Here is a 26,167-nt window from a genome sequence, read left to right as displayed (position 1 = left end):
TTGTACATATTGCAATGAAAGTGGCCGACTCCTGTTCCAAGTATATTGTACTTGACCCAAGTCGGCCGGGGCAAGTCCATACCAGGGGGCGCGCCACCTAGTGAGGTATAAAACCATGGAGTTTGGTATCGGTGACACACCATGCTGTGTTCCAAGTCCAAGTGCCATTCATATAATGTGCTGCACTGGTGGTATGGTCACGGAATAGTTGTAATAATTTGAACAATACTGTAGCGCTGATACATTGCAATTACAATTTTATAAAATTAAGCTCAGACACTGCCGTTTCAACGAATCTAGATTGTCTGGCGAAAGTGACCTTTCTGAGGTGAAGACCAACAGCTTGTTGGGTGCAAATTGGCATTTAAAAAAAGTAAGGATTGTATTTAAACTAATACCATCAAGTTGGAGCTTGGTTTTAAAATAGAACTTACTAAATCTATGAAAAGTGAATTTAATAGTTGAAACAATACAAAAATCATTTTATAAATATAAAAAGAATGAATGTTCCGTAGGTCTGTGGCGTAGGTATATTGTCGGCGACTTCCCAAAAACTTTGTTCAGAAATAGTCGCTGTTGGTAATTGTAAGTAGGCTACCAGCAATATAGCAATTCAAAGATCGTCGTCTATCTATTACACTATGAAAACTAATGAAAGAACATAAACTAATTGTTTTCACATTCCTGGTTGGACTGTATCGAGTAACATTTTGTTACCAGGTTGGCTGGACGAAAGGTGGGCTATTGAATTGAAAACATTCCGACACAAAAAATTAGGACAAGTCAGTTGCAGCACAGCCAAGCGTTTCAGTTCCCGATATCAGGTAAAGAAAAAATGTTTTGGGCTTATCCTGAGCAATGTCATTGTTTGATGGACAAAGAACACGTGATGAAATAGAGTCCTACTTCACACAGAAAGGTTATCCTTTTTTAATCGATTTGTTGTCTGCAACGTTGAATCAATGGAAACACAATAGGTTTTCCAATGTTGTGAAACCGAATTGAAATTCAATGCTTGAGTAGTTTTGCGAAGATCAGGAACAGCCCAGCTCACATGACGTTGCACAATTTTAATGTCACTACCGTACTTTAAAGTTGATGTGGTGTTTTAGCTAATACAATTTTATCGGAAAGGAAAAAAAGTCAAGTTATGTGACATTTATTAAAAAATGGTCGTGACTGCAACAGCACAAGCATGTCAGTCAAATGTGCAGAATTTGACCAGAAGTGAAGAAGGTAACCAGGATTCGCAAGCAGAAATGTTTAATCAAGGACCAGTCTGTCAGGAAGATGATTCTTCCAATGGATGTCAAAACATTTCAAGATACTTCAAGCTTTCTTGCAAAACCAGTAAAAAAGATAAACTTCAAAGCGTCGTCAACTTTTGCGTTTTCTTGATTTTGTGCTTAGGACTTGTGAAAATTATTCTTGGAGTAGTTGGCGTAGTTAATGGGGATACAGCAGCAATACTGGCTAAAAAGGATGGGCTGTATTGGGCTGGAATAATACAGGTAAGAATAAACCCTCACTTTAGTTGCAGTCTCAAACTAGAACTGTATTTGACACACCTTGGCAACTTGAGTAGACCAGTAGCCTACACCATTAATCTTAATGGTTAATTCTTTTAAAAAAATATCTCGAAGTAATCGCTTGAACACGTTTGTAATCCATTGCTTTAGTTTTCCTCTCAATACGGACTTCCAGAAAAGCCAGTGCTTCAAACATGCGTAGGCTAAACGTGAAGGTTCTGAATCAAGAGGTTGTTGCTACGATTAATTTAGCCTACCTTAGTTGAACATATCTGCTCTTTCACGTGATCTTGATTAGGCTACGGCTTGTAGATTTAACTAGTAGGCAATATGTAAGTAGGCCTACAGTGAAATATTGTTTCCCAACTGTTCAGGCTGTTGATCAGTCGGATCTGCACACCAAGCAAGTGAGAAAATCGTTCCAAATTGAAATGAGCAAGCTAAGAACTTGTTAAAGTAAACAAATTCCATTTAACCTAAAAAATAAATCGGCTACCTCCACTTATAACCAGATATTTTTTTTACAATACGATACGCAAAGTCTATTTTTTGGATAATTTTGAATCTTTAGCGCGATTGGGCTCGCAGTCGAGAGCCTGCATGTTCGACTCCAGCCACCCGCACTTGCTGTTGTTTCTCTGGGCAAGAAACTTTATGATAATTGCCTCTACTCAGTGATCGATTTCGAGTAATGGGTAGTACCAAATTTCAGTCATAAGTAGAGTAGACAACCGGAAACAGACATTGCAGTCGGCTGCAGCGTGGGTCAGGTGTACGTCGGAAGGCGTACACCGATGCATAGCGCTCAAGTCCGCTTTCCCGCAATGCAGGATAAAGATAATAAAACAAACAACAAACTTTATCCTCGGACTGACAAAGCCTTTGAAAGGTTATTTCTCATAGTTTCGCATACTTGTAGAGGCTTTTGGGCAGGGCCAGTTACCAAGATTGGCAGAGTGAAGTTTCCGATGGTTGTTGCCGGAAAATTATTTCATTCACTATAGGTGCCACTGAATGGAGAGCAGTCCTGATATATAGCCTACACACCCCGAGAGCCGCTTGATTTTAAATCGGGCGCTTTGCCATTGAGCTTACGAAACGCATGATTTACAGCTGATACATTGTAAGTTTAGCATTTTTTATGACGCATAGTAGGCTATTGAAAAAAAAATTGAAAACGATTGGGCTCACTTAGCGACAAAATTTCTCTTTGGTCTATTCATGTTGAATTAAATTTTTCCAATTTTCAGATGTTCATTGGAGTTTCCTCAGTAACTTGTGGAGTTCTGACGTTTCGTGTCATCATTTGGCAAGGAAGAAATAGGCTGACTTCAAAGCAATTATTTATTTTTGGTTTTGTGTAAGTTTTTGTGTTTTGCTTTTTGTATAAAACTAAACCCCTTAGGCGGCCATCTGTAATGCAGGCTTTCTTTTTCATAACATTACAGCCATGGCTGACGTAGCTATCGTTCTGAATGACGTCTGAAATAATATTGCTGTTTGCTTATTTTGAATGACCATGCTTTTAAGTCGTAGTAGCATAAGCCGAAATATGTAGCAGTAGTCTGAGATTCAGAAAATAAGATTTTTGTAAAAATAAAGATATTTATTATTTGTTACTCCGACTTGAATTCACATTTTGAAAGATTTAAATGCTACAAAAAAAAATATATATATATATGTAGACGTAATACCAATATCTATAGGTTTGCCTTCCAATGCATCCACAACACTGTATAATTCACAATAGGCCTACTGTGTCCTCAATACAATAAAACTGATTTGAAATCCACCGGAGGCCTGACAAGAATTGAGATTCCTACCCAAAAAAGTGAAAACAAAAAACAATTGTTTACTTGCTAAACTTTATGTTTGTAAAGATTGTGTTTTTGAAAAGAAGTTTTCAAAACAATCATTTTCATAACTCAGGGTTGAAAGGGTTTTGAAGAGCTGAACTGTTTTTCAATGTTCGTGTCGAAGTTCAGCTTAGTTGTTCATTTTTCAGCAGTGATGAAAAAATAATATTTTGTTAACTTTTTTTTTCATAGGTTGGCCGACATCCTGTTCTTCGACGTGGTTACAATCGTCTTGCTTTCAAATTTGAACACTGGCAACTTCACTACGGAGGTAACAACTAATATGGAAGAAACATTGAAAGAAAAGTATGGAGTAGGTTCAAGTCGCTTTCAAGACAAATGGGATTCTCTTCAGAGGGACTCACAATGTTGTGGTGCATTCAATTACACAGACTGGCTGGACAGCGTTTGGTCAGACGAGCTGAAAACGTTTGAAAATCTTGAAGCAAAACCTTTACCTTTATCATGTCGTTTTCTTTTGTTGGCGTCAAAGGAATGTGACGCTGTATCGGGCATTCCATTGGAGAATATCTTTGAAAAGGGGTATTTACTTTTAGCCAATTTCTCAGCAGTGACAGCATGTGATTCGCTTGCTGTTTTAGCAGGCGAGGTTGACTACGTTTACAACCAGTCATGCGCGGAAGAATATGCAATTTTTTTGATCGATATGTTGAGCGCACTGTTATTCTGTTGCGTTGGTTTTGGTGTCATTGATGTTCTCAGTTTCCTTGCAATATCATTCGTTTTGACGAAACTGCCAAACGACAGGCGGGTCGATGTTTATCAAATTGGGTAGACACTAAGAATGTCTTTTGTAATGTTTGCAAGTAGTCTCTTCCCCTAGTATAAACGACTAGTGGTTTCAATTCTTCGTTTAAAGTAATAAAAGCGAGATTCACACTGAACATACAAAACTGTATTCAGCATACAAAAACGTTGCACAAAATATGGCGCATGTTTGTTTCCTTTTCCCATTCACACCAGGAATACAATTTGTGGTGTGAATGGTTACCGATCAATAAATCAACCTGTTTCTCGTTGCTTTTACTTTCACCAGATGAACGTTGCAACTAGTGCTAGAAACGATAATTGTCCTGATGAATACCCAAACTTTTCAGTATTTCAAACATGTGGCAGCATCACTAATACTACCGGAACTGTATTTTTTCAAACGCTCAAAACAGTCACAAAGACCATAAAACTTTATCAGGAGACGCCTGTACAGAAAATTACAGAACAGCTATACCAGAGGCCTGCAAATTTATTTGAAAACATAATTTGGAGACCCCGGAATAGACAGGGTTAAACATCAGCGGGCATAGAACCAACAAGTAGCTTCGACATTTCAAAATAATAAAGGAAATTTGCTTTCTACCCATACCAGCATGATTTCATTTACGCCATTTCTTATTCAATAAACATCTCAATTCTCATTTAACCAACTAGCCGACGTTTGTACGATAATAATATTAATCAATTTGCAATTAAGTGACATCCTCGTCTCATCATAAATGCAAAATTCAGTAAGTTACAGTCAAAAATCAACAATGTCGACGCTGGTAAGGTCATGCAACTACAAGCTCTTTCCAATTGAAAATACCCAGACACAGATAACAGGTTTCATAACTTTAAACTGTCTTAGCCAGTGGCGTAGCTAGGGAATGTGCCGCCCGGTGCGGATTCAGATTTTGCCGCCCCTTCAAGAAAAAGCATGTGAAAATGAAATTTTTCTAATTGACTTAAAGTGGAATTATTGTATGTTTTGAACCAGTAGCGTAGCCAGTAATTTTGAAAGGGGGGGTTTTAAGGGCCGGCGGGCGAAGCCCGACGGCGTCCTCGCCAAAGACGACACCCAGCGGCGGGGGGTCTGGGGGACCTCTCCCAGAAAATTTTGAAAAATTAGTTTGAATTTGGTGCATTCTGAGAGCATTTTCAACAAAAATGTGGGTATAAATATTCCTGTAAAATGGTGCTGTTCGGTGGCATAGCAAAAGGATAAGATCATGTTTTTTTCGGCATTTTTCGGAAATAAAGCTAAGTTTCTATGTTTTCTTGTTGCTAATTCCTGGCTGAGATATTTGAATGTTTGGTATTGGCAAAACTCGCTTTTTTAATGGAGTTTCGTTTAAAATTAGGCAAACTTTGTTTTGGAGACATAGAGACTGAAAGCATCATTCTCAATATCGTGACGTCACATGCGTGCCAAAGGGGGGTTGTAACCCCCAAACCCCTCCTCCCTCTTGGCTACGCCACTGTTTTGAACGTTGCCATTCTGTTTGCTTTTATTTTCCGTGTAATTTTGCATTATCAAAAAAAAAAAAAAACTTCCTGTCTGAAAGTGCCGCCCCCCAGACGTGCCGCCCGGGGCGGTCCGCCCCCCCCCCTAGCTACGCCACTGGTCTTAGCTTACTGTAGTTACTTGATTTTGAGAAAAAAATTAAATCTATAGTAGATTATATCATGTACAATTGTACATTGTACAATGTACAAGGCTAATTTGTTGGCAATGCTGGAAAAATTTACGATCAAGATGCCAATGCATCTTAATATTTACACTTTACAATTCTGCAGAAAACAAAAACCATATTATTCTTTAGCTTGACGTTGTGTTCCTTAAGTCGAAAAATGTAACATGTTCGATGAATATTCAAACTTGGTTGAATATGATAAGTTGGAATTGCTGGAATACTATGGACATCCCAGTTGGCAAAAAGTTGTCGTTTTCGCATCGGTGTTAACGTCGCCCGACGTTAAAGTGACGCGAAAACGATAATTTCTGCCGACTGAAAAGCGTGAAACCTCAAAGTTCGCTTCGTCGCAAAAAACCTAATTGATAATTCATTTGGCAACACATGGCCGCGTTGAACAGTAATCAGGTGGTAGGGGGGACATTGGATGCACCCTTCAATTGCTGGTGGGCTTGTTGAGCTAACAACGTGTTCGGGTTAGACGATGCAAATCCAAGTCCAGCACCACGCTGCAACAAACACATCAATAAAGAATTCTATTAATTTAAACACGTTTTCTACGTCTAAATTACGTTAAATATAATTAACACTAGAGTTTACTGACAAAAAGGCCGACTTGATACAAAACAATTTTTTTCAATATATTGCGCTCAAAACTTTATTAGAAAATAGAAGTGGATGTTTATGTCAGTTTTTGTGAAAGTCGCCGTTTCAATTTCGTTCGCAATTTAAGTGAAATTAAATGTAAAAGCAATCTGGCAACAATGAACAGGGAATCGGCCAGTTATAAATAGAGAAGTCGGAGTCGTATATTTTTAGCCCGACGCCACAGCCCTGGTCATGACAAGAAACTTCCTCACCTGTGTGTGAGTGACTACACGAGCTTGCTCATACTGCATGTCGAGGTTGGTGAACAATTCCTGACGTTTCTTCACCGCTTCCTCAGACATGTCAGATTGCGTCTGAATGAAGACATTGTTGGTTATGGGGCGAATGTTTAAACATGCATGATGTATTATACTTTTTTACAATTTACCCTACCATCAGCTAAATCCCGGTTGTCGACTCAAGCTATAGTTAACCGCTAAAAAGCAGCTAGTCTCCGATACGATTTTTAGTCTTTACACTAAAGGATTCGCTAAAATTTGACAGAAAATCTACAACAAACAAATGGCAAAAGTAGGATTGTCATGTTGACAAGGTTACGGCTTGTTGCCTAAAATGAAGGTCCAAATCTCAACGTCGTATCTATTGCTGCTCAACTAATTAACTAATAACTATTCCTAGATTCGCCTTCGCTTTTAATTAATGGCATTGACAACGGGCCAGTCTTTATGGTTAAAATAAGATTGACGTAAATTCGTTGTTTAAAGATTAATGGTAAAGTCAAACAATAAATCAGAGACACTCATTTAAAAAACAACATCTATCTCATAACCAACAGATGGAAATAAGTAATTCCAACTCACAGCATCAGTTTGTTTTATCCCCATTAACTTCGCAAATTTTTCATCCGACTTCTGATCTCCTAACGAGGTTTGCTTCCACATGGAGCCGGCTGCGTTCGTGGCTCCAATTTCAGTCCCTGAGGTATCCTCCGGTTCGCCCTGAAGAAAGAGTCCATAAAGACTTAAACAAGCACTCAACTTTTCCTAAATGACAAAACGAGCAATTTCTTGCAAAAGGTTGATGTTCTTTTTAGGAAAGATTAAACAAAAATAAATTGAAAAGAGAAAATTTAAAAGCAATAGTAATAGGCCTGGTTAGCTGTGTCTGTGTGCACTCAAACAACACATTTACAGCTTTTCAATAAACGTAGCAAAACCTGTGATAAACAGCAACTAAAACATTACGGAAGGATAACCAATGAAATATGAAAACTTTCTTTTACAAATTGTCAACCTTGGTAGATGAGCTCGCGTCAGTTGCTCACAATCTCTTCAAATGCATGAAACAATGCGGTTTCTCAGCCCGAAGTACACTGAGTATATGAAGAAAATCTTACGTCTTTCTTAGACCAAAGCTTTTTCCTTTTGGCTTGTTGTTGCGCATACATCAACGGATTGACAACCAACGGGTTGTAGTAAGTGGGGACGGAAATCCCGGTCTGTGCTTCCGCTTGCTTTCTCAGTTCCATCATTTGAGCTGACGCCTTTTGAATGAAACACACAATTAGCAAAAGTCGGGCTGAAGACCAGGCTTATTTGAAGCAAAATAGAGAGGATGAGAGAGACTCAGATGGCAAAAGTTACCAGTTTTACGTGTCGAAACAAAGCAAGAATTTCTATTGCAATGAAACCAAATTTCACACATCTGATTACAATGAAACGATGTAGACATTGAAACATTTGCCAGATTGATGTTTGACGACGTAGAAACGACATGAAAATGGAACGAGCTGTGAAATCTCATACTAATTTTATTGACGTTAATTCTCTACCAGAATTATGTCACAAAAGTAAAACTGGTAACAATTACACGTCATATTCAAACAAAGAAGTCGTAAAATCCAAAAGACTACAAAAATTGCTAAAAAAAAAAAATCAAATTATGAGTTAATTCAGAAATAAGGGAATAAAAATGAGATATCATTTTGTTACCTGAGCACTGAGAACCTCTTGAGGTGTCGTGCTGACCGGTGGTGGGTTGCCCACAATCAAGTTTGCAGCCTTCTCTATTGCCTCTGAAAGTATGCATGGCTGTCAGTGGTGGAAGGACACAAAAACTAACAAGTGCGAAATTTCATTTCTAAACAAGCTTCATAGACGCTGTACAAGTGTATATGTGAAAATAAAGAACACAAAAAAGAAGAAAGGTGAGTCCCATATTTGAACCAAGCATCGGGGGATGAGAAAAGGGTTCTCATTATACTAAGCCGTCGGCTCTAACGAGAGTAGGGTGGCCAGTTCCTTTCAAATAATGTTCCGAAAAACACAACATAAGACAAATAATATGTTTCTGACATTTTTCATTGATTGCTTGAACAGTTTATCACCGGACATTTTTAGACACTGTCAACTGTTCACTGTTCAATTGTTCATACATTGGTCAACGAAATTCATAATGTGTTTTTGCACTTCGGCTCTCAGAACTACAACTGCACGACTAAATCCAAACACAGAAGATTCTCAACCTGGATCAAGAGAGACAAACCTTTAAGTTTGTCATCTTTTAAGCCAAGGAACCCGTTTTCAAGAGCCTTCTTTTGTTCTTCCTCCTTCTTCAACTTGGTCAGCTCCTTCGCACGCTCCAGGCGCCTGGCAAGCCGCTCCTGTGCGTCCATTGCTTTGTTGAAGCCAAATTTGTATGGTGACGTAGACGCTGATCTGCTGTGACGCCTGAAAAGATGATATATATACATTATATAGATGTGACGCCTGAAAAGATGTATATATATATAATATTGTCCGTGAGATGTCGCGCGCCTAGTTCAAGCGAAGCTATGGGTTCAAACCAAGAGAGGAGAAGAAGAAGAGAATAGAATGTATAAAATAGACGATAGTAAAGACAAAAAATCCGCACCGCCAGACCCCATAGTGGAAATAAAGCGAGAAAAATTTGCGTAAAATTGCATGACAGAGTCATAAAAGCATTAGAAATTTGATGCAAATTAAAATTCTGGAAAACTGACCTGTTCATGAGAAATTGTTAGCTTGGAATAGTGAAGTACAGTGAAGAAATTCTATTATATTACACGATCGTTATAACACATTAAGTTATCACCATCTTAAAACAAAATTACAGGAAATTATAATTATAAAACCAGTTCAAACAAGCTGTGACTGGTTAATCACCTTCTAGATCGTGATCTTGACTTTCTTCTTCGCCTGTCCCGAGAACGAGATCTGTGCCGATACGTTGAGATTAGAAAATTCAAACGTCAGTTGTTGAAATACAAAAGTATGCTGGACAATCTCAGTGCGATAAAGTTGTCTTTTTCACATTGTTTTGATGTCTTCAGATAAGGATGTGGAAAAAAACGACAACTTTTATGGCTGGGATATGGTTTAGTTGAAGTAGGGATGTAAACACATAGAGTTTATACTTACGATATAATTAATATATAATTTAAGACAATACGTAAAGTTCAAGGTAAAACGGCATTTTTGATATGGGTCGAATTTGCAAGATGCAAAAGTAAACGCTGAGCGGACAAAATTTGACAATTTTACATCAGTAACATCGGACAGAATTTCAAGTGATGCAAAAAGGGTGAATTTTTGTGGTTTGGGTAATGGGTATAGCCTATGCCCAATATAATGTCTGCAGACGTTGAATCAATGCAAAAATGACGAATTTTGCTGTCTGAAATCTTACCTCCTGGACCGTGATTTTCTTCCGTGAGACCGGGATCTGGATCTTCGCCTTCGACTCCTTGAGGAGGACCGTTTTTTGCTTCGAGATCGTTTGCGGCTCCGTGAACGACGTCGACGAGAGCCAGAATTTCGACGAATTCTCGAGGAAGAACGATGCCTGCTTCGTGAACGCGATCGCTTTGAAGACGATTTCTCGCCTTGAGACCTGGAGGACAAAAAATATTTGAAATATAAGACTCACTCTAGTTTAGTTGCATGGTGTAAATGTGAGAGATATCGATAAGGGCTTACTTTATAAGTGGTGCTTTACCGTTGGCCCAAAAAAATAGAGGTGATATGTTAAAATATCATAAATCGAGAATGGGTTTTATCAACGTAAAAGAAGCCAGAAATAGCCAAAACAGAGCGAGTGAAAAATTTGTTTTTTGCTATTTATAGAAACAAGCCAAAAACTACAGAAACTTTCTATACATTTTTCAGCACAAGTTTCAAAGCGATTTACTTTTTCGTTTCTTTGTCATCGGGTTTTATCTTTTTGTCCTGGTCAGCTTCTTTGGAACGACTTCTGAAAACAGAGACCAAAAACTTTAACATTTGCAACTTCACTGCACGCGTTAGGGAAAGAGCCCAAAAGGGTCCAGGAAAAGAGCCCAAATTGTTCACCAAACATCATCAACAGTACGATCCAGAGAGTGTGTAAAGTCGATGCTTGGAACCAGTCATGACTGCTAACAGTAAAGAAAAGGTGGTCCCATACTTGATTCAAGAGTTGGGTATGAGAAGATATGGCTCTCATTGTACTAAGCCTTCGGCATTAAGGAGAGTAGGGTGACCAGTTCCTTTCTCTCGGCCGCCTTTCCTGCAGCAATTATGCCCACCCAATTTATTACACCCACGGTAGAGGTGAACTGTATTTTCAACAACCAGCTGAACCGGGAGTTGAACCAGGTTTGCATAATTGGAAAGCCAACGTCTTATCCGTTGCACCATCCCACCACCTAACAAGTATTAACAGTAGTAAATGGTAAATACCTGACGCCTCAAAAAAACAGCTTACACGAGGAAGACAACACAAAAGTTTTCTCCGAGTTAAGAAGATCTTCCACTAACCTGGACACTGTCCTCTTTCTGGCATGGGAGGACGAATCACGGCGGCTCCTCTTGGGGGAGCGATGTCGGCTTCTATATTAATAGTAAGGACCACAGTTACAAATATGATCCACACAAAATATGTGCTCTAAAACTACATCGAATTGCTGCTATAACTTCAAAACACATAAAAGTTGCTTCATGCATTTCAAGGTGCTAGGTTGAAAGAAAAATGTCCTTCCAAAAACGAATCTGGGTCAACATCATCTATCTTACGCCATAAGTCATACGCTGTGAAAAAAGTTGAACATTTTAGAAACCCAAAAAGCTTAGGCAGGGAAAGGTGTACTGTCCAAAGCAAGCATTGTCAATACGCTTGCATAGAGACCGATAAACAGTACTGGTACATCAAACAATAGGTGGGAAAATATGTTGAGATATGACAAGCAGACATATTGAACAATTAGGCTCAAGATTGGCAAAAAATTGAGCGTTTGCTTAAAATTTACTATTGACTATGCCTTGGACGCAGAGAGCACCAAGCTTGGACTAATAAGCTGAGGCAACAAAGAAAAGAACCCGTTGAAAAAAAGCTTTGTGGTTACTGTAGTGTAAAGGCATAACACATGTTATGCTCTGAGACGCCACGCAATGGTAATTACGCAGCACTGTGCGCGTACCTGCCGTTGGGCGACGCAAGGACTGCTACGTGAGCGATGACTGAGGTTTTTGTGGTCATTCTAGACTAACCCAACATGGTGTCAGAAGTGAGATAAAATGTCGCATCAGATAATGTTACCAGATGCGTTTAACTGGCAACATAACGAGTGGGGCCAGTGGATTAAAAGATTCGAACGATATAGGCAAGCATCCCAATTAGCGTCGAAAGCTGAAAAAGTGCAAGTCAACTCTCTAGTCTATTTGCTAGGAAGCAAAGGCGAGGATGTGTTTTCTTCATTTAAGTTATTAGAGGCCGATTCGATCAACTACGACGTAGTCAAGGAACGCTTCAACAACCATTTCAAACTGCGCAATAACGTAATTTTCGAAAGAGCAGTGTTCAACCGCCGAGATCAACTGCCAAGCGAGCGCTTTAATGACTATGTTACTTCTCTGTATGGCATGATAGAAAAGTGTCAGTATGGCGCCATGTCTGATCAGCTACTGCGAGACAGACTCGTCGTAGGAATTACAAATAAGTCGCTGTCCGAACGCTTGCAAATGGACCCAGAGTTAACTTTACAAAAAGCTATCGACGCCGCACGACACGCAGAAAGCATTGCAGAGCAACAAGGTGAACTTCAAGGTAGAGCGGAGAAAAATTTCGACTACGTGGACGGGGTTGAAAGAAAACGTCGCAATAAGTTCTTCCCGAGGCGAGAATGCTGCCAACGATGTGGTAGAAATAAACATTACGAAAACGAAAAATGTCCAGCTGAATTCATTACTTGTTTTAAATGTTCAAAGATAGGCCACTTTGCAAGACAATGCCGCAGCAATAAATACCAGGAAGTCTCGTCGATATCAGCTGATAAAGTCGTAACTAGTTACGAAGAGGAAAAGACGTCTTACTTAGGTGAAATAAATGAATCTTCAACGAGTAATTGGACCGTGCCTATTAGAATTTACAAGGACGTCATTGATTTTAAAGTAGATACAGGAGCGGATGTTACAGTTATACCAAAAACCTTAATTAAAGATTTCCAAAAACTTCAATTGGTAAAACCTGACCAAAGGTTAGAAGGACCCGATGGACAAACATTGAACATTGTCGGATACTTCGACTACTACGTATCCTACGAAAAACGTGCGGCATGGCAAAAAATTTATGTTACATATTCAGGTAGCAGAGCCTTGCTCGGAAAACCTGCCATAGAGGAATTAAATGTAGTTAAATTTGTGGATAATCTCGACCTAGAGTCAAATAAATACAAAAAGGCATTTCCATACTTGTTCGGAAAATTGGGATATCTCGAGGGGGAGTACAACATAAAACTTTGTGACAATGCCGAACCTTACCAAGTGTCCGTAGCGAGAAGAGTCGCTATCCCTCTACTTCCAAAAGTTAAAGGTGAAATTGATCAAATGGTAAAAGATGGTGTCATATCGGAAGTTAATGAACCAACGGATTGGTGTTCAGGGATGGTCGTCGTCCCAAAGAAAAACGGCAAACTACGCATATGTGTCGATTACACTCAACTCAACAAATGTGTGAAACGTGAAAAACACCCGTTGCCCTATGTAGATCAAGTTTTAGGCCAACTGGCAGGTGCAAAATATTTTTTTAAGTTAGATGCAAAATCGGGTTTCTGGCAAATCAAACTATCAACGCAGTCAAAACTGTTGACAACGTTTATTACACCGTTCGGACGATTCTGCTTTAATCGTTTGCCATTCGGGATATCAAGTGCCCCAGAGTATTTCCCGTCCCAAATCGTTGGAGGTATTGAGGGAGTGGTTTGTGAAATGGACGAAATTTTAGTTTTTGGAACCACCAAGAACGAACATGACGACAGGCTGTGCAAAACAATGAGTAGAATACAAAAGTGTGGATTAACATTAAACGAAAAATGCGAGTTTTGTAAAACGTCGATAAAGTTTCTAGGTCACGTCATCGACAGCGAAGGAATCCGTGCCGATCCAGACAAGGTGAAAGCCATACGCGATATGGGTGCTCCAAAGAACGTAAGCGAAGTTCGAAGATTCCTCGGTATGGTCAATCAATTAGGGAAGTTTTCCTCAGAAATTTCAGAAGCAGCTAAACCGCTGAGAGAATTACTCACCAAGAATTCTGTGTGGGCTTGGACAGAGGAGCAAGAGAAGTCCTTTGTTAAAGTGAAGCAGTTGTGCTGTTCCACAAAAGTATTGTGTTTTTACGATCCAACAAGAGAAACAATTGTTTCAGCAGATGCTAGTTCATTTGGATTAGGGGCAGTTTTGCTTCAGAAACAACAGAATGGTGATTGGCGCCCTGTATGCTTTGCTTCGCGTTCTTTGAGTACCACAGAACAGAACTATGCTCAAATCGAAAAGGAGGCCCTAGGTGTCACTTGGGCATGTGAGAGGTTTTCTGATTACGTCATAGGACTGAAGTTTGTTGTCCAAACTGATCACAAGCCATTAGTTGCAATCTTAGGAGCAAAGTCGTTAGCAGAATTGACGCCACGACTGCAACGGTTTCGGATTCGCCTAATGCGTTTTTTTTATTCTGTTTTGCACATTCCAGGAAAAGACCTAATCCTTGCAGACGCACTCTCCAGAGCTCCGGTAGAGCCACCTTCCAAAACAGACGAAGATGACTGTCAGCAGGTCCACGCTTTCGTCTGTTCTCTTGTTGAATCGCTGCCAGCTACGGAGAGTCGTCTACAACACATCAAAGAACGTCTGGCTGATGACTCAGTGTGCTGTGAGATTATGCATTATTGCACAAATGAATGGCCGACCTTAAGTAAGTTAGGCCCAAAACTAAAAGTATTTTTTCCCTTTAGAAGCGAATTGTCCGTACACGATGGATTGCTACTTCGAGGAACAAGACTAGTGATTCCCGTTTCATTACGATTGGATATCCTGGAGAAAATCCACGAAGGCCACATGGGAATCGTCAAGTGTCGCCAACGAGCTCGCGATTCAATTTGGTGGCCAGGAATGAGTAAACAAGTCGAGGAAATGGTGAGGAGTTGTGTTTGTTGCGCGGAACATTCCCGCAATCGGTGTGAACCAATGCTGCCCATGGAGAGACCGAGCAGAGAGCAGACCATGGCAAAAAATAGCGAGTGATCTATTTGAGTTCAAAGGTAAGAAGTATCTTTTGCTGATAGACTATTTTTCGAGATGGATCGAATTATCCTTGTTATCGAGTACAACATCTCCTTCCATCATTAATCACATGAAGTCTATGTTTTCTCGTTATGGCATTCCCGAGATACTAGTTTCTGACAACGGCCCGCAGTATAAGAGCCGAGACTTTTCAAACTTTGTAGAATATTTTAGCATAACTCATGTTACGTCTAGTCCTAGATATCCACAATCTAATGGCGAAGCCGAAAGAGCCGTCAGAACCATGAAGACATTTCTTGACAAATGTAAAGATCCGTACTTGGCAATGTTGGCTTATCGTTCGACGCCATTGAGGAATGGATTTTCTCCATCAGAGTTGATGATGGGCCGCAAGCTCCGGACAAAACTTCCATGTTTTCCCGACAACTTGCTGCCAAATTGGCCAGATTTTGCACTTGTCCGTAAACTTGACCTTGAGGATCAAATCAAACAAAAAAAAGACTTTGACCGTCACTATGGAGCGAGACCGCTACCCACCCTCCATCCAGGTGATGAGGTGTTTGTTAGAGACAGCAGTGACACGCAGAAGGGGGTCGTGAGAAACGAGTATGACGCCAAACGGTCATACATCATAGACACCAATCAAGGAACATCAGTTCGTAGAAACCGCAGAGCATTGGTAAAAATACCACAGGCTGGTGAATTTGATATAAGTAGTAGGCCTAGCGTGAAATGTGATATCTCTCATTCTATTGACAATCACTTAGTTAACAACGAAGCAAATACGGAGACCAGCGACGTCCAATCTACAAGAACAAGATCCGACAGGATCTCAAAACCACCTGAACGCTTGGCATATTAACTGCTTACGTCTTGTGTTTTTTTGGGGGGGGGAGATAATGTAGGACTATAGTTGTGTCTTATTAGTGCATATTGTTTTGATTTACCATATTTCCTTGAAAGTGTCTTACGATAGGAAAGTTGACAACGTTCCGCGAAGTTTCATGATTGTTTAACTTGCATACATGAGACTTGCTCACAAAAGCTTAACTGATCTTATTTAATACCGTAGGCTACCCTATTATCTTCCCATGAACCGTGTGAAAACTTATTCTGTTTATTGTACTGTATTTGCAATGTGTGGTTATACATCTGTTTCTGTATGATGTCTTCACAGTACCTCGATGCTTGGGCGGAGATGTAGTGTAAAGGCATAACACATGTTATGCCCTGAGACGCCACGCAATGGTAATTACGCAGCACTGTGCGCGTACCTGCCGTTGGGCGACGCAAGGACTGCTACGTGAGCGATGACTGAGGTTTTTGTGGTCATTCGAGACTAACCCAACAGTTACCTTCTTGGTGATCTACTCTTGGAACTTCGTCGCCGCCTCTCCTTGCTTCTGCTTCTTCGTCGTCTTCGATGTCGGCTCCCACTTCTGCTTCGACGGCTCCGGTCGCGACGATGTCGGCTCCTACTCCTAAGGCTTCTGCTGTGGGGAGATCTACACAAGATGCTCGATGAGAAGCGAATAGCGCTCATCTGCGTGCTTGGCCGCAGAAACTTCACAATTTAAATTGTTTGTATTTCTTTAGAGAAAGAGATTTTTACTTCACCTTAATATAAAAAATTACATTGGACACAACGCATTGACGATCTACATTACGCTTGTATAAAGGTCAGTTCTAAAGCATCTAAAACTGCTTAGGTTTCCAGTCAGAATGCTTCCTGCTAAAGGCAAATAAGATACGACCACCACAAAAGCAAATTTACATAGAAGGGAAACCGTATCCAGTTTGATTTGTTAAAATAAAACAGATAACAATAGGGTGGCCAAAATTTCAACAGTCAACACTTTGAACAAATTTATGGGATAGTGGGATAGACCTGGTGATTAAGGTTACCTACGGTAGCAAAGCACAACCGAGTAAATATTATTTTTGTAAGTTTAAGTTACGGCAGTTTAAACGCAGACAGTTTTGAACAACTGAAAACATCAGCTACCTTGAATTGCGCTTTTTTCTTTCTCTTTCAGATTTTCGATTTTTTCTCTCGTCACCACTTGAGTCGTCGTCTGAACTTCTTCTGCAAAATTATTTCCACACATTAAAAAAAAACATATGCAACAATCAACATTGATACAATATGAAGACATACACATTGAAAACATCAAAAACAATACATAAAATTTCATATTTGTAAACAATTGAACATTCCACTAACTATGTCAAGTTGTTAATAGATTATAAGCAAAACCAAACATGACAAAATATGTTGAAAATTGTAAGAGGCTGTTCACCAGGCATTTAGTTAAATAACATGATGCGTTCTACTGGTGCAAATTAAGCTAAACTATCGCAAGATGTATAAAGTGAAAATCTGCTTTTCTTTCGACATTTTGCCATGCTAGATACGTAGTCAATACCTGGTCTAACTCCCTCAGTCGGGTTTGGTTGGTGAAACGTCGGAATAAAAGCAGATTGTCACTTTACACATCTTGTGATAGTTTAGCTTAGTTTGAACCAGTAGAACGCATCATGTTATTTAACATGACAACATATGATAAAAATTTCATTGGGTTTTGCAAAAAAAGACACTGTTGAATGTTGATCTATGACTTACTTTCGCAGATGTTGGTCCCGCTTTACTTTCTTGAACTTTGGTTTCGAACTTTCACTTGAAGAGCTGCTGCTGTCCTGTAAAAATTATTTTAATCATCATATAGCATAAATCCAATTACGATGATGAACTTGAGAAATCAGCAGGAGTGGTTTTATAAGAGTTTTGGGTTAGTTGATTTTTGCAGACAGGTCCAATTTGATAGATGCTACTTTGTAATTGAACAAGCCACTGGAGAACTAATGGTGGCATATTTTTCAATTTTCTGCACATGTATCTATATTACATCAATCATGAATAGCACTGTGAATTGTTTTGATGAAATTTACAATGATTTATCAGGACATTTACAGGCATAGTCTTTGTGTCATTTACAGGCATAGTCATTTACAGTCTTTGTGAGAAAGACTAACCACACTTTTCGAAATTAGCGTCGGCAATTGCTGAGGTGATTGTAAGGACAACAAGATTACAAGAAAAAACTAATTTTCTTAGACTACACCAGACTAGAATTTTGATTCAATCTTACTATTGCTGGATGTTTTATTTGGGTTACTTCCTACTTCGCCGGCGCTTAGACACGTGCCCAGCTGGGAGAATCTTTTATAAAAATATCACCCTATTTCAGGCCTCGAAACTGAAGGCGGCCATCGCCGCGATTAACCTACAAAAACCGACATTTTGTCCGCCGGGTCTCGCCCTTCCGTCGGCCGCATTTGTCCGCCATGAAATTCCGAGAAAATTTTACACAAGCGGCCTTGTAAATAAAGTAGTAGTACTTTGCCACTTATAATCACAAAGGACTAGAAAAGAGTTAAAGCATTCGATAAATCACAATACACCCTGTATATGCTTGAACTGTTAACATTATTGAGTGATCAAGCAGCTGATGTCTGACGATAACCTGGATGCAAGTGACACCACAATACACTTTATTAATGCGATAAATTCAGTCTTCGAAATTAGCGTCGGCAAATGGCGCATTAGCGTCGGCAATAAAAATGCCGAGGCCACACGAGCGCTTGTAACGTTAGGGTTAAACATTCCTCCCAGTCGTTATGGCACAGCATAGATTTATTCCCTAGTCCACACCCTGATGGATTTTTATGAAAAAGAAAGAGGCCTGTGGAGTGGTATCAAAGCCCGAAAGCCGCAAAACTTGGACGCTTCATTGCGAACAGCAAAGACGGTATAGATTTACAGCCAAGCGATGAGCCTCTTGATGTGTCTGATTCCAGTGATGACGCGACAACCTCGTGCTCCGATACAGCATTTGATGATTCCGATTCTGACAGCTAGTTCTTTATCAAACAGACTTCGTGTTGTTCGCAGTATCCCAATTGCGCCGAAATTATGTTAGTGTATAGTATACGTAAATCGAGGCAATCTTCTCGCAGGGAGCTATTAATTTGTTACCTGTACCTGGTTGAGCAATGACGTTATTTTATGATAATTCAACGTTGCTAGATGTCGAATTAATGTAAAACAAACGTAAATTTCTTATCGGGCATTGTTGTTACGCAATATAACCGAGCGGAAAAATTAAATCGATTTGTGCTGACTCGAACGTTGAATCAACCCAAAATTAACTTACTTTTCCCCCGTGAGTGGTTTAACGTGAATTACCGTAACAGCGTGCCACGTGCGTATCTTGTAACTTGCTTTATCGCTACTTTTGGCATTATTACATCACAACAAATCAAACAGTGCGGTCGTGATAGACTACTCTAGTATATTTTTCGCTTCTGCCGAAGTAAAAATGTGCTAATTTCGAAGACTGTATGTTGATGCGTGTCGAAGTTCCGATGGCCGCCATGTGCTTGTGATTGGCCGCCGAACAGCTTGCTTCAGTCGGACACGTTTGGCCGCCGGAAAAAAAAAGTTGTTTCAAGGCCTGCTATTTGCATTGATTTAACTCCAGTAGACGTCAAATTATTGTAAGCATCTACTCCTTGTTGCGCCTCGCTTTCCGTTATCTCGTCCAGCTGATACAGAATCTGATGATACCGATTCTGACTAGTTTATCAAACAGACTTTGTGTTGCTCGCAGTGTCCCAATTGTGCCGAAATTATGTTGGCTTATAAGCTTACCTAAATCGAGGCGATCTTCTCGCAGGGAGCTATTAATATGTTACCTGTACCTGGTTGAGTAATTAACGTTATTTTATGATAATTCAACATCGCTAGATGTCGAATTAATGTAAAACAAACGTAAATTTCTTATCGGGCATTGTTGTTACGCAATATAACCCGTTTTCGTCTTCGCAATATAACCCAATATAAGCTCATTTCGAAGACTGAACCATTGCGAATTTGCAAACATACACATTCAATGAAATCTGTTTGAAAACTCTCGCCCACCCAGAATTCCTCTCTTCTAAGAAAAAATCGACGCCTATGTTTACAGGGTGATCAAACCTTGAGTAAATTTTTTCCTGTTTGGATGTACTGTTATATCAATCAATATTTGTCTACACTTGGTGTGATCACCGTGTAACTTTATTTGCAATAGTATGTATATATATTGCTAACTGCGACGAGTTAAAGGAAAGTGGATTGGAAAGTTAGTACTGTATCTCGCAATTTTGTCATTCTGTAATAACTGTAATACGGTACGTACTGTAAAACTGTAATACGTATTTTTTTTCAACGTAAAAACATGTCACATACGCTATCATTGGCATTGTTGCCTCGGTTTACTGATGTAGGTTGTTCCAATTTCTAGTCAAAGTACATCAACACATTTTTTTGCATATTGAGGAAACCATACCATCGAAGAGAACATGAAAATAAAATATGCCCTTTAAGCACAGAACAATGATACCAAACAATACCGTAGGCAAGCTATTGTATTTTAAATATAAAGCCATAAGTTACAAATTAAACCTTTCAGAATCAACGTTATCTTTACATTAAAAGAAATTTAGCAGAACATTTCTATTCAGAACTTGACACAGAGCATTGTAGATGTATATACGAGTTGGCTTTGGCGTTTTACATGCTCATGTTGCACATTTGAGCCGAGTTGTGTTTGTGAACATGCGTTTGTAAACAAATAAATCTCATGAAAGAAGTAAATTGATGCCAAATTTGAATTGTTTCAGATAAAACAGTGTTTGGTTCTCGATGTTTCCAAATGCATTCCGACATCTCATAGTGTAATTTTTCACGAAAATACACATCTCAAAACTATTTAACTACCTACCTGCGGAATTTTCATGCATTTGTATATATGAAAAAAAAAAATTTGTTGGGTGTGTGTATACAAGAACAATTTATGAAAGAAAGCACACAACAAAATTTTACACAACCAAAAAAATTAGAAAATCAAAAAATGCATGAAAATTCTTAGAAAACAAAGATGAAATGTGCAGCTGCACTGGCCTCGGATCGTGACATGGAGTTCAGTGGCTACCTTAACTTGGCACGATGATAAGTCGATCAGGATCTTGTCACAAGTGGTCGAGTTGCAAGGGCATCATAAGCTGAGTTTTTTAATTTTTGTACACAAGACATGTTACTATGTGTTTTAACTAAACATGCATTATTACACTTGTAGTTACAGTATATCTAAAGCTTTGGTAGAGAGTTTGCTTATATATATCTACTTTGTATACATTTGCTGAAACTTGAAAAATACAGCGATTTTTAAGTAATAACTTCTCTATGCCAAACACAATTAAAAAGATATTCACTCTTATAACACATTTGCAGTATATTATCACTTAACCTTGAATAGCATATATTATCATTGCACTGAGAAGACCGAAAGGTCGAAACGGTGTGCACTGTCTGCAGTTATCATGTTTATAAATATACAAAATATAAACTGATATTGATTTAAAATAATCACGAATTGATACATACAGCTTTGTGTTAAACTGTAAACCAGTAAAACCCAAACCATACCACCAAGAAACTCACCTTGTCTGATGGCATTTTAGAGTCATTAGTAGAGTCTTCACCTGGAAATAAATTTCTAATGAACACAATAACTTGCAAGTGATATTGATTTTATCATTAACATTTAATTGCATGGCCAATGCAGTCCCATCGTAGGCTCTAACTATAAGCACAGAAAAATTCACTTGACACTGACAGTTTCTATCAGGGTTTCTATTATTATTGCTTGCAAATTTTCATATTTTGAGATTAATCATAAAATAGTTTTAAATGTATAGAAATAAAAATATTGTAGATTCTGATTGAAACAAAAACATTTAGTTATTTAGTATCAGGATTAATCTGACTTATGTTAAAGACGTGATGGGTATACTTTTAACAGAAGCTGTTACTAAACAACTAAAAACGTGCAGGCCAATTTTTTCAAATATGTTTCTAATACTACCATCATGTTTAAAGTTTATTCAAATTGTAAGAAATTGTTTTTCTAGTTTAACAACTCAAAAATCAGTTTGGTCAGATACACATATTGCTTCAAAATAGAAAGTCTGTGGCCTGCATATATTGTATACATACAACTATTATAGAAAATGTTGAAAAGCAACTAGGCCACATTAAGTTATTCAGCTGTTCCTTTGTTCATTGGCATTCATATTGCACACTATCACTCCTGCACAACCAGTAAAAACCTGTGCATGTGCCATTGCTTACAGAAATGAATACACAGAATAATGAGAAAGACTTGATTCTTGAGAACATCAAGCTGTGAATAAATGATTAATTGAGTTAATAGTGCTATGCAAAAAAGCACTAAATGTAGAAATTATTTTTAAATACAATTACTATTTGTCACTCCAAGTCTATTTGATACTAACTTAAAGTTAAATGAAATGCCTATCATCATGTAATAAATAACTAAATCAATGAATAAAAACTAAAGCAATAATGCAACATACACATACACAGTCAGTGTACACAATCCAACATTTGTTCCACCCTATACACAAATTATGATGAACTCAAGCCTCTACACAACAGTTCCACAAAAATGGATTGTGTACGATTGTATGCGGAATGGCTCGTTTCGGTGAGTCCGATCCCTATTTGGTGATTTTTTCAATTTTTTTAAAAAAATTATCGAGTACCGTAGCCTAATTATCATTGCCGTTTTAGGGTTTAGAGGTTAGGAACTCACCGAATCAGACTCATCGAATAGTAGCAGACCCATTGTATGTATATTGTATATGTAAATTATATATAATATAAGCCAACAATAATTAGCTTAAATTTCAGCCCAACAAATTGTCTAGCCTATTTAACATAAAATTTAAACAAATTGTTGCGACTATGTTACCAATCTCAAGTACACATACGTATACTATAATATAGTATATTATACTATTTATTATATAAGCTATATATTAATATATTAGGCTATACTAGTAGTACCGTATATTATACTACTAAAAATTTCTATAACGTACCACTTTCACTTTCTTCGGAAGGAAAATGAGTATCACTTGGAGATTTATCATCCATAGGTATTGTTTTCCACATAAGCCAATAACTTGAAACAGATATAATTATGATAAAAACTACACAACCTTTAAAAATTTTGATGTTTAATAAAACTTTGAGTAATAAAACAAAATTATGAATTAGTTAGTAACCTAGTCCCCGTTTATTAAGCCCAACTTGGTCCATTCTGGAATTACTGAAAGTATATATAGGAGTCGCAGAGAATCGTCCCTCACTTAATAAGCCAAAATTGTCCTGCCGGGATGTGGGCTTAATACGAGGAGAAGACCATATTGAAATTGATATTAAACTGCAAAGTATTTTAAGCAAAATTATATGCTTCCGAAACGTTTGGGTCGCGAAACTTTAGAACGATTTTTTTTTGGGTCGCGCCAACAAGTATTTGCAGACCTCTGCTCTACAACACCTAACGTCTATTAGCGACAGGGCTCATTTTATTTATTTATTTTGGATTTTGTTTCAGACACAAGTAGAATTGGTCCATAGGATACACACAAAGAAAACGAAATACAACACCACACAGAGAACGAGTAGCAGCTAACGGTAGCCTACTACACAAATATTAACCACAAGTTTCAGGCTGGAGAGCACGATCACGATGCTGAAAGAAAGCAGATTGATAATAACACTCGGAATTCATCAAATGCTGAATCCACGCATTCGATGTGCTAAAGCAGCGATCAGTAAATTGAAAGAAGAGCATGAAACGTAGTAATTTTGATAGTTACCATTGCAGAGCTTATACTTAGGGTGCAACCTAAGTCGTACCATAAACGATTCGTACCGTCAGTTCGTACCTTGAAAAGATTGAGAGAAAACAGGGATATCTATAACTACGGGATTGGAAACTCTATTCAGTGCTATACATCAGTAGGGTCATCACATTAATACGACTACAAAAAGATTAACAAAATAAAATGCCGACTAAAAGGTATACAAAATTCGATTTTACAATATTAATACAAAATATACACTCATATTAAAACTTAATTGAATATAAAAGTACATTTGCGCTGCTAGAAAAAAACAATGAATCCAAAAAATGAATAAATGCAACAAGTCCAAAACCGCTTACTGTTGTTCTTTAGCATTTTGCGTACTGCAAATCGGATCAAAAGTAAATGAGGAGTGTTCAGCAATCAGTGAAATATGCTGTTGTATCAACAACTTGTTCACAGACCAATCCAGTACGAAACCAATCCGTTTACGATGTTATCAGAACTATAACCAATAGTCAGTCTGGAAATTTTTTAAGCAGCAAACAAAACACAACATGACCACTAATGGAATACAAACAAGTAAACAAACCAGGCAAGAGTAGACCTTACAATTTACAGCAGGTGAATTCATTGTTACACTTTTGGTTGTTCGTTTAGCCTACTACTTGCTGACCTTTGAGATCAATTTATGTGATTATTTATGGCAGTGGCTATTCGACCGGCGCCGGTCTTTGAATCTGAAACACTATTTGACCGTCATTACGTCATTATACAGTCACTTTTTTTCTTTTTCTTTTTCAAAGCAAAAGACGAGAAGCGTGTATGTATATAAGTTCTAAATCCGACTATTGTGTTCAACTCGTTACGTGGCGCGTGCGATACGTCGCCGACTCCTATTCTAGAGGGACTGAGTTCGATGCTACCCGGAAGCGTTCTTTTTTTCAATTAATTTTGACCCGAAGTGCGTTTTTGTAAATTTTTAATTTGAGTTGCATTACATTTACATACCATTACCATTTTTTTAAAAGAAGCATTGTATATAACTAACTTGTTGAGAGCAAAAATGTAATGCTTCGTTCGGCAAACACGGGGTCACATCAATCAATCATTTTATTTTTCGTCATTAACGCGTCCGGGAAGGAAAAGATACTAACTATAAAAGTCGATATAAACCTACCAGCACATTAATGAACAGGAAAAGGTGGCAAAACCTTGAAAGGTTTAAAACGTGCCTGAATGAAAAATTATGTAGTAGGCTATAGTATATATCAGTAGTTAGCACGGCCACAAACGGAAAATTACCCAGAGAAATTCTCAAATTCCAGCAAATTAAAAAAACTCTAACTTTATTTATTACTGACATTTGAAAAGACATAAAAAATTGGGCTGTAGGCAACTCAAATTAAAAATTGACTACAAAAATGCACTTAGTGTCAAAATTTAGTTAAAAAAAAATAAATAAAAAAGGAACGCTTAAGGGTAGTATCGAACTCAGTCCTTCTAGAGTAGGAGCCGGCGACGTATCGCACGCGCCACGTACCGAGTTGAATAAAATGGTTGGATTTAGAAGTTATATGCGCGCTTATCGTCTTTTGCTTTGAAAGAGAAAAAGAGTGACTGTATAGTGACGTCATGACCGGTCAAATAGTGTTTCAAATTCAAAGACCGGCGCCGGTCAAATAGCCACTGCCATTATTTATCACAGCAGCGCACAAAGAAAAGTGACCCTACTGGCATAGGCGCCTAACCCGTGGGGGCGTGGGGGCCAGGCCCCCACACATATTTATGCATGGGAGCAACTTTTTATGCTGCATTGATACATAAAACAATAGATGAACTAGCGATCGGCAGCAGGAAAACATTTTTAAATGCAAACCGCAACAGCTTTGCGCTAAATAATCACTAGAACGAGTAGCGAGGCTACAAGCCCACCCCAGACAAAAAAATGTCATCTTTACATTGATTTAACGTCTGCAGACGTTGAATCAATGTAAAAATGACTGATTTTGCTGCCTCAGACATAGCAACAATCTACCATTTTGCGTCGATTCAATGTCATCAGATGTTGAATGCACCCAAAAACAACATAATTTGCTACGTTGACGCAGCGTGCGTTTAGCTTAATGCGCTTGCAAACAGACTCGATGTCGCTTTTGAAAGTCGAAACCTCTGCAGAGAATTGTCGCGGCAGTGAATCGCTTGCTGTGAAAATGAACTTGAAGTCTCGGCCCGAGGTAACCACTAACCAACGTAACAAGGGCTGGTACAAACCGCATTGCGCACACGCGGCATAATCAACGCAACAATGGACTCGCGCAAACTGCATGGCGCACACACGACCGTTGCCATAG

At 38.6% G+C, this 26,167-nt stretch overlaps 2 protein-coding genes across 5 annotated transcripts; one reads left to right on the top strand and one right to left on the bottom strand.

The window, feature by feature from the left end:
- The first annotated feature begins 1,075 nt into the window (after nt 1-1,075).
- LOC145766176 (uncharacterized) lies at nt 1,076-4,260 on the top strand. The gene is made up of 3 exons (XM_082577833.1): nt 1,076-1,511; nt 2,780-2,889; nt 3,578-4,260. Exons 1-3 carry the CDS (start codon nt 1,170-1,172, stop codon nt 4,179-4,181), a joined length of 1,056 nt encoding a protein of 351 aa, XP_082433959.1. The 5' UTR covers nt 1,076-1,169; the 3' UTR covers nt 4,182-4,260.
- Nucleotides 4,261-4,286: 26 nt separating this feature from the next.
- Nucleotides 4,287-23,156, bottom strand: LOC145766175 (uncharacterized). Of its 4 annotated transcripts, XM_082577829.1 has the most exons (17): nt 23,043-23,154; nt 22,270-22,321; nt 21,580-21,620; nt 20,326-20,376; nt 17,659-17,732; nt 17,041-17,121; nt 16,391-16,540; nt 11,280-11,351; nt 10,672-10,734; nt 10,171-10,374; nt 9,648-9,698; nt 9,007-9,191; nt 8,454-8,536; nt 7,859-8,005; nt 7,323-7,460; nt 6,714-6,815; nt 4,287-6,362 (listed from the first exon to the last, which is right to left on the bottom strand). In XM_082577829.1, the coding sequence occupies exons 1-17, from the start codon at nt 23,091-23,093 to the stop codon at nt 6,258-6,260; spliced, it is 1,650 nt and encodes a 549-aa protein (XP_082433955.1). In that variant the 5' UTR covers nt 23,094-23,154; the 3' UTR covers nt 4,287-6,257. The 4 variants fall into 4 exon arrangements, with proteins under 4 accessions (XP_082433955.1, XP_082433956.1, XP_082433957.1 ...); XM_082577830.1 differs by lacking the exon at nt 22,270-22,321 and having other exon boundaries at nt 23,043-23,156; XM_082577831.1 differs by lacking the exon at nt 20,326-20,376.
- Between the last annotated feature and the right edge of the window lie 3,011 nt (nt 23,157-26,167).

Source organism: Aplidium turbinatum, chromosome 3, assembly GCF_918807975.1.
Source record: "Aplidium turbinatum chromosome 3, kaAplTurb1.1, whole genome shotgun sequence".
In the NCBI taxonomy this organism is placed as follows: Eukaryota; Metazoa; Chordata; class Ascidiacea; order Aplousobranchia; family Polyclinidae; genus Aplidium; species Aplidium turbinatum.
This window is presented reverse-complemented; position numbering and strand designations above follow the sequence as displayed.

Bases quoted from the DNA above. Each gene is read 5' to 3' on its own strand.
- LOC145766175 (XM_082577829.1), bottom strand. From the start codon at position 23,093: ATGATAAATCTCCAAGTGATACTCATTTTCCTTCCGAAGAAAGTGAAA. The intron at 9,699-10,170 runs GTAAGATTTCAG...GTATCGGCACAG, and splicing joins AGAAAATCACGGTCCAGGAG to ATCTCGTTCTCGGGACAGGC. The intron at 8,006-8,453 runs GTAACAAAATGA...TTCATTCAAAAG, and splicing joins AAGAGGTTCTCAGTGCTCAG to GCGTCAGCTCAAATGATGGA.
- LOC145766176 (XM_082577833.1), top strand. From the start codon at position 1,170: ATGGTCGTGACTGCAACAGCACAAGCATGTCAGTCAAATGTGCAGAAT. The intron at 1,512-2,779 runs GTAAGAATAAAC...TCCAATTTTCAG, and splicing joins ATTGGGCTGGAATAATACAG to ATGTTCATTGGAGTTTCCTC. The intron at 2,890-3,577 runs GTAAGTTTTTGT...TTTTTTTCATAG, and splicing joins TTATTTATTTTTGGTTTTGT to GTTGGCCGACATCCTGTTCT.